Here is a 12,136-nt window from a genome sequence, read left to right as displayed (position 1 = left end):
CCCTCCTGAGGATAGGCTCAATGGTCAAGGCCACAGTGAAATCTTCCTTTTCTTGTAAAAGTTAACTGAAGTTAGTTATTAAAGTGCTGTCAGTATTTAGGGAGGTCCTGAAATGAAGAACAGCACAAGATACCAGCACTATCTCTGAAAATTTCAGCGATATCTTCTCCATAAAATCTTAGTGTGGTTTCTTCTGAAGAGCTTCCTCAAAGACATATCAGGTATGATTTTGACTTGCCATCCTGGTTACAATATGTGAAGTAGCACTTACAAATCCAGTGCTTCTGATCATGTGCAGTATTTCTTGTAAAATTTAAAAGGTTTTCTTGTGGAATTTCTTTGTATTTTTCAAATGTTTATATTGCAGAGAAACAGAGTTTGTGAGTGTGTACACACAGACTGAAAAGTGAGAGGAGGTGTGTTAATATTTAATTTTTCAGTTGAAGTTCCCAAATTTTTGTGTACTGCTTAGTCAATATTTAGGATAAATTAATAAAGGAGGAAAAGTATCACTTTGCTAATCCCCTCAGCAAAATGACACACATCCAAAGATGAATTACCAAAGGCTGACAGCTGTGGGGGGTTAGCAGTGGAGCTGGAGTTTTTGGTGTGTGAGGGATGGTAATGCTGTTAATTGCTGGTCATGAGAACAAGATCAGAGGCTAGAGGGAATAAACCTGAACTAAAATGCTACCTCTGGGGTTTCAGTTCACACCTAGTCTTGGTCAATACTAAGTGAAATTTGTTACCAGTTGACAGCTGTGCAGTGTAAGATTTTCTGTGCTCCTGGTCACCATGTGTGGCTGGACATATTATTGAAGTCATCAGAAGAATTACACTAATTGATCATGTCCCAGAAGGAGTCGAAGGATTTAACGATGGGAGCATTCTGGATATGATTCTATGGTTCTATCTGTGATTTTGATTATTAGTCTCTTAGAATAATTACCCACCTTTTTTTTTTTTTTTTTTTTAAATACTACAGATCTAGCTTTTTATGTTAAAACAGGTAGTAAAAATGTTTAACCCATTGCCAAAATAGTGAGTCTTCCATGAAAAAATAGCATATCGACAAAACCAGCATATCTGAGATGTTCATCTGGCATTATTTGGACTTCTACATATTAATTTCCCCAGAATGAACAAGGAGGAAATGAAAATTAAATCACTTGAAATTGGCCAATAATGGGCCCAAAGTTTCACAATGGGATTCATGTTTTAGTGCCAAAACTGTCATAGATAAAAAGCTTTCTATCCACGATGCAAATTGCTTTGTGCCACTTGAAAGTCTGTCCTGTGATATATTTGAAGAACACTTGAAGGAGCTGGGAATGTCTAGTTTGGGTAAGAGAAGGCTGAGGGGAGACCTCATCAGTCTCTACAGCTACCTGAAGGGCCATTGTAGAGAGGCTGATGCTGGTCTCTTTTCACAGGTAATTAGCGACAGAACAAGAGGGAATGGCTTCAAGCTGCAACAGGGAAAGTTTAGAATGGACATTAGGAAAACTTTTTCACAGAAAGAGTGGTTAGACACTGGAATAGGCTGCCCAGGGAGGTGGTTGAGTCACCATCCCTGGATGTGTTTAAGGGTTGTTTGGATGTCGTGTTGGTAGATACAGTTTAGAAGAGAATATTTAGTCATGGCTACAGTGGAGAGAAATGTTTTTAGACTGAACATTTATTTTGGTGACTTTAGTGTGGGAAGAATGTGAGGTGTTGAGAGAAACATAACAGCACAGTGGGCAGCACCATGACATCAATTAACTGCTGCAAAATTCTCAGTGTTAATGACTGAATCTTGAATCTTCTCATGTGTAATGCAGGCTTCAGGAGTCATTTCTGGGTGACCAAGGGCAGTTTCTATTCAGCACAAACATGTGAATGTGGATTGGGACACAGCAGAAAATAGTATTTAGGTCAGACATTGCAACAGCTGTTTGTGAGCTTGAAACAGAGGGGAAGCAGTCCAGACAACCTGTGGAAATAGAGCTTACAAAAAACTTAACAAGCAGCAACACTGTGCTTTATTACTACTGAGCCTAACCTCCTCGTCACACAGAGACAAGTCAAAAGGTTCCTCCCTGTCCCCAAGCCCAAGAGAGGGTGGCTGAGCCCTGCCATGGCTCTGCCTTTCCCCTCATGTGCTGGTGGGCTCCAGTAAGCTCCCAGCCCTCCTGGCAGTGCCACAAAGAGAAACCTCTTGGATCTACTTGTTTATTCTTTAAGAAATTAGTCGCCCTTGAGGGAGGAAGTTTTTGGTTGTAAACAGCTGACTTGGAGATAAATTAACTCAAAATCCATCCCGTCCACTTTTGGCTGCATCTTTAGAAAGAAATACTTCATGCTCCAGCGAAACACTGCCCTGCCATGGGAGGTGGAGGGGGCAAGAGATCACCTTGGCAAAGTGAAGTGGGTATCTCCACCATCTCTCTTTTGATCTTCAAAGGTGGTAACACCCAGTTTGGAGTTCACTCATCTATGCTATGGCTACCTGCCCCACAGTACATAAGGAGCTAACCCCGTTCTTTATTTCAGGTTTTTAAGTGACTAAGGCCAGAGAGCAGCTCACACGAGTTGCCGTCCCCACCTGACATCTCAGGAGAAATGGTTGAACCTCTGGGCAACCACTATGTTGTAGCCAGACCTGTGTACTCAGAGATTTTGTTCAATGAAGAGCATGAGAAATTGCACAGATACCATAAAACCTTTTGGGATCACCTGAAACTATATTTTCGGTAAGGAAAATTTCAATTCCTTTTGAAATAGGGACCTAAGAACCAGCTCAGATGGCTCTCAGACAGCATGAGCTCCGTCCTGACAACTACCATCTCAGGTCCAACAATGCAAATGAAAATTCATTAAACAAATGTGATGTCAGATTTTTCTAACGGATTTTGGCTGCTTTTACCCTTAAAAATCTTACTATGTTTATGTCCCAGGCAGCTTCTCTTTTCCTGGGCACTTGGCAGTACAGACTTCAGGAAGACATTACTGTGGTCTTTCCATACTTAAAAGGGGTTTATAGGAGAGAGACAGACTTTTTAATAGGGCTTGGGAAAATAAAACAAGGGATAATGATTTTAAACCAAAAGAGGGTAGATTTAGACTACATATCATGATATTTTGAGACAGTAGCTCCTCCAATTAAAGCCTGATTGCTTCAATCAGGGACTGCTCTGCATTTTAACTGAGAAAGTGACAGTCACTTAAACCAGGTAATTTCGTTGTACTTGACCTTCAATATTAATCTGGCCCAAGAGCTATGGCAATGTTGGCCGAGTGGTGAATGATCTCAGAGTGAGCATTACTCATAGAGCAGTGCATCCATATCCCTGCCATCTGATTAGAATCATTGAATGCAAAATAGCAGAATTTGAGAGCACAGAAGAAACAAGGTGGATAAAGGTTTCTGCCAAATCACATTAACAAACATATCTGTGAAGGACACAATGCTCAGATTATTTTGCTAATAATCACATTACTGCTGCAAATGCATTTTTTTCCTTCAAAGTAGAAAGCAGGGAGTCAGAGAAGAAAACTGTAGAGCCTTCAGTTCATTTTCCAGATGAATTTGGGTCGTTTCCAGTGTCTTGCTTCACCAGATATTTTCAAAACCTTATTGTGGCATTTCAATGCTTGAAGGGGACCTATAAGAAAGGTGGGGACAAACTTTTTAGCAAAGTCTGTTGTGATAGGACAAGGAGTGATAGTTGTAAACTGAAAGAGAGGAGGTTTAGACTAGAGAGAAGGAAGAAATTTTTTTTACACTAAGGATGGTGAAACACTGGAACAGGTTGCCCAGAGAGGCAACAGATGCCCTATCCCTGGAAACGTTCCAGGTCAGGTTGGATGGGGCTCTGAGCAACTTGGTCTACTGGAAGGTGTCCCTGCCCATTACAGGGGAGTCAGACTAGATTACCTTTGAAGGCCCCTTCAAACCCAAAACATTATATCATTCTATGAAAATGTTGGTTGGAAGGGACCTCTGGAGGCCACCAGGTCCCCCTTGAAGCACAGTTGGCAGAGCAGGTTGATCAGAGCTGTGTCTGGGTGAGATTTTTACCTCTGGTAGCCTGAACCTGAATCTTTCCCCCTTTGTTTCTCCTCTGGAGACGTGCTGCAATTCAGCCGAGCTGTTCACAGACAGAGCTGTGTCCTCTTGTGTCTTTACAGCTGCTCCCCACAAAGAGCCAAAAAAATTGCCCTGAGCTTGTTCCCTGTGTTCTCGTGGCTGCCAGCCTATCGCTTCAGGGAGTGGATCCTGAGCGACATCGTCTCGGGCATCAACACGGGGCTTGTGGCCGTCCTGCAAGGTACCTTTGGGAAAGCTGTGCTCAGGCACAGCCTGCTCTGCCAGGGCACAGGGACTGCTGGCTGCAGCCTGCAACCTGCTCATGGCTCTCCCTGGGTCTCTGTCCATGCAGGTCTCGCCTTTGCTTTGCTGGTGAATGTCCCACCTGGTTATGGGCTCTATGCAGCATTTTTCCCTGTTCTGGTCTATTTTATCTTTGGCACATCTAGACATATCTCTGTGGGTAAGTTCCAGCACACCAACCACCCAGCTCACTGGTGAAGAACATGCTGTCTCTTCATGTCTCTAACAAACACCTTGTGCTGCTTAGGTCCCTTCCCTGTCCTCAGCCTGATGCTGGGAGGAGTTGTCGTCAGGCTGGTCCCCGATGACAGTGCTGGAAATGGCACTGCCACAAATATCTCTGCAATCAATGAAGAAAGGGTGATGGTGGCTGCTTCTGTAACCTTCCTTTCTGGGGTTTTCCAGGTTGGTAACCATATGTGTGTGCCCATATGTGTCTATATGCCCGTACATGAATACAGGGCTGGTGGATGGGCCTTCCCCCTTTTTTTTTTTCTACTGGTGTAGTCATCAAAGTAATTATTTTCCCCTTCACATGCAACTAACCTTGGTTCAATGACTTGGAGACATCTGCCCCTCCACTGACCAGCTGTGAAATCCTGGTTTTGCCTAGACCTGAGCCTACAGCCCACATAGGTGCACCCCACCTACAGCAAAAAGCAATCTGCTGGACAAGAAACAAGTAGTTGTGAGAGTAATGTGAATTATGCAGACGCAGCAAGGAGAATAAAAGCTCTGTCTCATAACAATAAAGTATTTCAATTAGTATTTTTTAAAAACCACCAATTTCTCCTTCCTTCTTAATACAGAATTACTACAGTTCTTTCCTTCCTAACATATTAGTATGTTTGTGCTTCATGAAACACTGGTACCATGTAATAATATGGGTATAGAAAACCCCAAGCTTAAGGAGTTTTATTTTATCTATAAGATAAAAAGCATAGGTTTGACTGCTCTAGAAATTGTTCTTACTTATGCCTCCTATTGCTAAGTCTCAGCTTTTTACTGCAAGTCTGGTGACAGTGTTTTCTTTCACCCCTGCTTGTGTGGGCTTAGGTGAAAATTTTTGATTGTTTAAATATGGTTCTCTTTGTTGCAGAGATACCTTCAAATCAGAAATTAATCACACTGACATATGGTCATTTTGCATTTCAGTTGCTTCTGGGAATTCTCCAGTTTGGATTCATTGTTATTTATCTATCACAATCACTGATCAGCGGTTTCACGACTGCTGCAGCAGTCCATGTGCTGGTGTCTCAGCTGAAATTCATGCTTCAGCTGCCAGTCCCTGGATTTAATAAACCATTTGGCATCATCTATGTAAGTGCCAAGTGTTAGTTATTTGCTAATGCTGTTGAGACCTGTGATGTGTATCTGACTGTGTATCACAAGGCAGTAATATCGGAACTTATCATAAAAACAGCCAGAGAGGAAGAAATGCAAGAGAAAAATAGAAGAGATGTTACTAGTATATGACCAATCTTTAAATTTATTGCCCAATAACAAGTTACACCCCACTGGGCTAATTAGATAATATTTTCAATTGTGTGTTGCCATATTTTAATTAAGCAATCAATTTTGCCACGAGCATTTAATTCTTCATTATTACTGGGCCAATATTGTACATATTTAAATTGGACACAACTTTGTGAGAGCTGTTGGATGAGAAAGGAGTAAGGAGGACAGGAAGGGAGGAGCAGAGAGAGGCACCTGCTCAGTGATTCCATTGCACACATTTGTTGCTCCAGCCCTCCCTCAGGGGGAAGCCAGGAGGAGAGGGTCTTTCACAGATGCTTTCCCTGTTTGGATAACGCAGGTGCACCTGCCTCGGGGCTCTCAAACCACATCAGGCTACAGGGAATAAATCCCAACCATTGAAGCAGTTCAGAAAAGGCCCTTCTGGAAGGGATAGTGCTACTGTGTCAGGCCACTACTATTTCTAAAACCCCACGTGTTTTCCCTGGTTTTGCAGACTCTGGAGAGTGTTTTCAGCCAGATCACAGACACAAACATCGCTGACCTTGTCACATCCCTTGTTGTCTTACTTATTGTGTTCGTGGTGAAAGAAATGAACGATCGATACAAAGCAAAGTTACCAGCTCCCATCCCGATTGAACTCCTCGTGGTAACAGTCACTTCCCTTTGATTTAGCAGTTGTTTCATCACTATAGTCACATGGGAAACAGAGTTTCAACCATTTCTTCTCCTGTTCTATATTAAACCATGGGTTGTGATTTTATCTGTAAAGAAAAATTGTCAGTGTTCATGAACTATTGTGAGGTGTTTTAGCTCTACTACCTAGTTGTTCTTAACTGTAGTGATAAAATGTTATAAAACTTGATTTTTTTTCCCTTGGATGAAGCCAGCTGCCTCCCTCTGACACCAGCTGGCTGCAGTCCCATGGCTGGGGCCCCTCTGCACCACACCTGCAAACAGCCACTGAAGCCTTGGCCTTCCCTGGCCAAGCACAAAACAGTTTTGCCCACCAGCAGCAGGGGATTTTTCTCCCCAAGCAGCAGTGGGATGAGGGAGCCTCATGCAACCAACAAGTTTCTGAAGTCCTGGAGGCTGTTGCTATAGATGCAGGTGATGCTTGTTTTCCCCCAAAGTTATTACAGAACATTGTTAGAAAACACCAGGTTTATTGGGTGGGACGTTCTCCGTTCTTAATGAGATGTTCTGATATATTCTCAATGTGATTTATGAATGTAAAGCCATACCTGCAAGGTGGTTCAGGAATGACAACTGAACAGCAAAGAGATGTGCAAGACTTGGGGAATAATTCTGCCCCTATGTAATGAGACTGGGGGCATGTGGGAGAGGGAAAGAAATAGGTTTTACCAGTTTCTTTTTACTCTTACTTGCATGTGCCTGATGGGTATGGGGTTTATTATCTTTCAGACAGTCTTAGCAGCACTGATTTCCTATTTTGTGAACTTTGAAGAAAAATTCAATGTAGCTGTCGTTGGAAAACTAGAGGAAGGGTAAGTGACTTGCTTAACATTTACCAGTGGAGCAAAATATTCTGTCCAGTTTGTCAGTGCTACACTGGTTGAGCTCTGCTTTTTGATTAAAATAATCTGCTTCATCTTCTTTTGGTAGGTAAACAAACATTTTGCTCTTAGCAATATGAGGACACATGTTCAATAGGTAGGAGTGGCTCACTTAGAGCATATCTCCTGCTGACAAAGAAATAATTTCATGCTTCATTTTCTAAGACAGCTGTGGTGTTTGGCCCTTTTACTGAGTTACTCACTCCTGAACTCCTGCATTTCCCTTGAAGTATACACATGGCTCAGCAGCCACTAGCAGTCCTGGGAAGCCACCAGGACACTGCATAGTTCCCCTACCATGTCCCCTGTGACCAGCCACCAATGACTTCTCAGGCACCATTATCCTCCAGAGGCCCCAGTGTCTGCTCTTCTACGAGTTTATCCATGTAGAAAGTATATACCCCTGTAGAGAGTACATATCTATACAGAGAGAACATCCAGCTATGCCAGAATTGTGGCCTAGATGATTAATAGGCAACATTAAGTTAAAAAGAAGGAGGAAGACATTCACTAGGGCAGCAGATTGCAGCCCTTCACTCAACTGCTTCTTGTAGCCCCGGGGTGCTTCTGGATGGTCACTGGAGGGAAAAAAAAGAAAAGAAAAGAAAAGAAAAGAAAAGAAAAGAAAAGAAAAGAAAAGAAAAGAAAAGAAAAGAAAAGAAAAGAAAAGAAAAGAAAAGAAAAGAAAAGAAAAGAAAGAAAGAAAAGAAAAGAAAAGAAAAGAAAAGAAAAGAAAAGAAAAGAAAAGAAAAGAAAAGAAAGAAAGAAAAGAAAAGAAAAGAAAAGAAAGAAAGAAAAGAAAAGAAAAGAAAAGAAAGAAAGAAAAGAAAAGAAAAGAAAAGAAAGAAAGAAAAGAAAAGAAAAGAAAAGAAAAGAAAAGAAAAGAAAAGAAAAGAAAAGAAAAGAAAAGAAAAGAAAAGAAAAGAAAAGAAAAGAAAAGAAAAGAAAAGAAAAGAAAAGAAAAGAAAAGAAAAGAAAAGAAAAGAAAAGAAAAGAAAAGAAAAGAAAAGAAAAGAAAAGAAAAGAAAAGAAAAGAAAAGAAAAGAAAGGAATTCTCCCTAGGATCCTAGGATCTGCAACAGCCCCTGATCAAAGAAGCAGGAAATAGTACAGCTAACGTATCTAGCAGGTAGCCTGTGAGACTAGTCAGTATTATCTGACTTAGTATTTGTTTAGCTGTCTAAAATACTTCCATGAATCATGCAGGGATTTTTATTTTGTGATGGTTAAGGAAACTCCTGTGTGCAAACTGTCTGTGCAGGGGCCCCAGTGCCATGTCAGCTCTTACACCTGAGCTGTGTGTGCACCTCAGACAAAATAAGTTGCTGCTGGTCCTGGCCAAGGAAATGAGAACATTCTGAGACACAAACTGAATTGAGTGCAGATATTAAGAGTCCCTGTTGCAATAAAGGATTAACCAAATTTTTACAGGCTTCAGACCCACAACTCTGTGTCACATCTCTCCAAAGTGCTCAGTATGAGCTGGATGCAGCCTTGCTCGCTTGCTTGACAACTTCTCTCCTTTGGCCTGTCCTTAACAAGTAGATCTTTCTGTCTTTCAGATTTCAGGCCCCTGTTGCACCTGATGTAGGTATCCTCCAAGAGTGTATTGGTGACAGCATTTCCATGGCAATTGTTGGGTTTGCAGTAGCCTTCTCTGTGGCTAAAGTGTATTCCATCAAGCATGACTATCAAGTAGATGGCAACCAGGTAGGCAAATAACACAGAAACCAACACAGGGGAATTTTCAGTGGGAAAGAAGCCATTTTAGGAAAGCTTTGCCTTGTGAATAACTGTCAGTCATGAACTACCTTTTAAGAATATTCTATCTTGGTTTTATTTCAGGAACTAATTGCTTTTGGGCTGGGTAACATAATTGGTGGATCATTCAAAGGATTTGCCTCCAGCACTGCTCTGTCGAGGTCAGGTGTGCAGGAGAGCACGGGAGGCAAAACACAGGTACAGAAGACAACAGACAATGATGGTGTTTAATGCAAGAAAGGTCTCTTCTTTCCTGGATGACTGTAGTGCTTTTGCATACTTACTTATGGTGGAATTATTCTCTCATGCAGATTGCTGGTATTATCTCAGCTGTCATCGTCTTGATTGTGATCTTGGCCATTGGGTTTCTCCTGGAGCCATTACAGAAGGTATTCACTGGTTTCACCTTAATGCTTCCTCCTGTTTGCCAAAGAAAGGGCTGCTCCAGGAGTCACTGGGGGGTTCACAGGCTCCAGTGGGAGCCAAACAGGGTTTTGCAAAGCTTGGTTCTTCTTCTCAGATCATGGCAGAGAGGACCACTACAACTAGTCCCTCAAAGGGAATGTGAGTGCCCCCAAAAGTCACAGCACCAGCTTTTCATGCCAAAAGTAGGTGTGATTTGCAGCCTCAGGCCAGTCCCCTGCACTGCAGCTTGGCTGGGGGAGGTTTCAGTGCAATGGACAGGGCATCCCAACTCACAGCAGACACACACTGTGAGGAGCTGACTGGCCTTTCAGCTGTACTTTGGCCCTATTTGTGTCATCTTCTAAGTCTTAATGTTCAGCATTTTCTTGTTGCCTTAAAATTCAGCAAGTGTATTTGTCTTTTTAACAGTCAGTCCTTGCATCTTTGGCTCTTGGCAACTTGAAAGGAATGCTCATGCAGTTCAAGGAAGTAGGTGCCCTATGGAGGAAGGACAAGTATGACTGTGTAAGTGGAGTCCTGCAAGCATGTAGGAATGAAGTACTCTGGGAAAATAATCTGTTGTGCAAATTCACTTACAGGTTATTTTTTTTTATACCTGCCTTACATCACTAAATCCAAAGTACAATAGTGACATGCCTTTTTCACTTGTATACCCCTTGCTTGTACTTTCTATTTTATTCCACCTATTTTGAGTCAGTTCTCTTTCCTAACTTCCTTTTCATCCATTTCATCAAAATCTATTACAATACAGTTCATTATATCAACTCAAATATAGAAGGCAGTTACAGAAAATGTCGGAATACCTACTGCATTTGGCTACACATTCAGGGGTAATTTCTCACACCCAGGCAGCATGTTAGATGGAAGTTACCCAGCAAAAAAACAGGTGGAAACCAGGGCTTGAAGGGCTTATTCCAAATGGTAAAGCTCATGGCTGGTATCAGGACTGCTTACCTCTGACACTCAGAATGCCTTTCTAATCAGCCAGTTCCTTGCATTCCCAAATGGTTCCGAGCCTCACCTTTCCCAGGCACCAGTTATTTACCACATGAAAATGCTTTGAGATCTGTGGTTAAAAAAATATTTCGTATTATCTAGTAATTTGTGCTTATCAGTTGCACACATTCACAGCACCTACATTTGCACATTTACAGCTCTCAGCTTCACCAGGATCCTGATTTACTTGTAACATTGCCTTTCTGAGGGATCCACTCCTCTATTATTATAAGCTTTTCTTTCATAGAAATTGTCATCCCTAGAAACACTCCCTGGTGCTAGTCAGTGAGTCTGGCCCTGTTTTATAAGAAAAAGCTCTAGGAAACACGACACCCCTCACCAAAGGCTGATGGATAGCCTGGACCAGATATGAGATCTGTTTCTACTCCCAGACTTGGCTTATGACCCAAGTCCTTAACACGCTCGTAACTGCTGCCATCCACCTGCTTCTTACAGGTTATATGGGTGGTGACTTTCTTAGCTGCTGTTTTTCTTGGCCTGGATATTGGGCTAGGAACTGCTGTGGCCTTCCAGCTGCTAACTGTGGTGATCCGCTCCCAGATGTGAGTACTTGTTGGACACAATGAAAAGGTATCTCAGGGCCTCCTGTTATAAATTAACTCCTTCTCATACAAAGAAGCCCAACAATCCTGAGTCTTGGTCTGTCCAGAAATTGTGTATAGAAAAACTATTTACAGGGGTAAACCCCTGGGTGTGGGTTCCATTTCCCTCTGAAGAACTAGAGCTGAGGTTGCTGTCTCTGATCCTTCCCTTCCACCAGGTTTCAGTGCAAATAACCTGTGTGTGTGTTTGTTCACAGTCCAAGCTGCACAGTTTTGGCTAATGTTGGGAGAAGTAACATCTACAGAAATAGGAAGGATTACACTGATGTAAGAAACGTTGTGTTTCTTTTATTATCTGCTGCATTTCCCTTTCTGTAGCAGACATCATCACTGACACTTTTCCTTCATTGTTCAGATCTATGAGCCAGAGGGAGTGAAGATTTTCAGATGCTCATCTCCTATCTTCTTTGCTAATATTGAATTCTTCAGAGAGAAACTGATCACTGCAGTAAGTGTCTGGGGCTGTCATTTTGCACGTACAAATCACATGACACATCAAGGTGAACACAATTTCTCAATAATTAAACGTATGCAGTCAGCCCACAGTTCAAAGATGAACTTTTAATTAATTATTCAAATATTGTTGCCACTACTGGAATTCTACATGTATGTACACACCTCAGAAAAAGAGAATAGCCTGACTCATGCTGAATTTATCCTGCAGCAATGTATTATATACATTTTAAGTCTTTCAGAGGAAAGTAGTGCAAATAGAGAGAGTTTACAGGGACATTGTTTTATTTTATTTAGCAACTATATTATCTACACCTCATAAATGCTAGTTTACTCATCTTGCCCCAAGGAATATAACCACAGCAGTAAGAAGAAAAGCTGAATTAAATCACACTATCAAAGAGGTCTTTATGTCTTCCATGAAAAAGTGGGAAAAGACAGCCACTCTT

General features: G+C 41.8%; 1 protein-coding gene across 1 annotated transcript in view; it reads left to right on the top strand.

Moving 5' to 3' along the window:
* The first annotated feature begins 2,604 nt into the window (after window positions 1-2,604).
* Window positions 2,605-12,136, top strand: part of SLC26A3 (solute carrier family 26 (anion exchanger), member 3) — a 17,417-nt gene continuing 7,885 nt past the window's right edge. Inside the window, exons 1-14 of the mRNA XM_009996775.1 lie at window positions 2,605-2,735; window positions 4,174-4,313; window positions 4,425-4,535; window positions 4,623-4,780; window positions 5,531-5,695; window positions 6,348-6,500; window positions 7,277-7,359; window positions 8,991-9,138; window positions 9,274-9,387; window positions 9,501-9,578; window positions 10,024-10,119; window positions 11,068-11,174; window positions 11,432-11,501; window positions 11,590-11,682. Coding sequence (XP_009995077.1) covers window positions 2,605-2,735; window positions 4,174-4,313; window positions 4,425-4,535; window positions 4,623-4,780; window positions 5,531-5,695; window positions 6,348-6,500; window positions 7,277-7,359; window positions 8,991-9,138; window positions 9,274-9,387; window positions 9,501-9,578; window positions 10,024-10,119; window positions 11,068-11,174; window positions 11,432-11,501; window positions 11,590-11,682 — 1,647 coding nt within the window. The remainder of the gene's footprint in view (window positions 2,736-4,173; window positions 4,314-4,424; window positions 4,536-4,622; window positions 4,781-5,530; window positions 5,696-6,347; window positions 6,501-7,276; window positions 7,360-8,990; window positions 9,139-9,273; window positions 9,388-9,500; window positions 9,579-10,023; window positions 10,120-11,067; window positions 11,175-11,431; window positions 11,502-11,589; window positions 11,683-12,136) is intronic.

This window comes from Chaetura pelagica, unplaced genomic scaffold (assembly GCF_000747805.2).
Source record: "Chaetura pelagica isolate M959 unplaced genomic scaffold, ChaPel_1.0 scaffold534, whole genome shotgun sequence".
NCBI classification, from domain to species: Eukaryota; Metazoa; Chordata; class Aves; order Apodiformes; family Apodidae; genus Chaetura; species Chaetura pelagica.
This window is presented reverse-complemented; position numbering and strand designations above follow the sequence as displayed.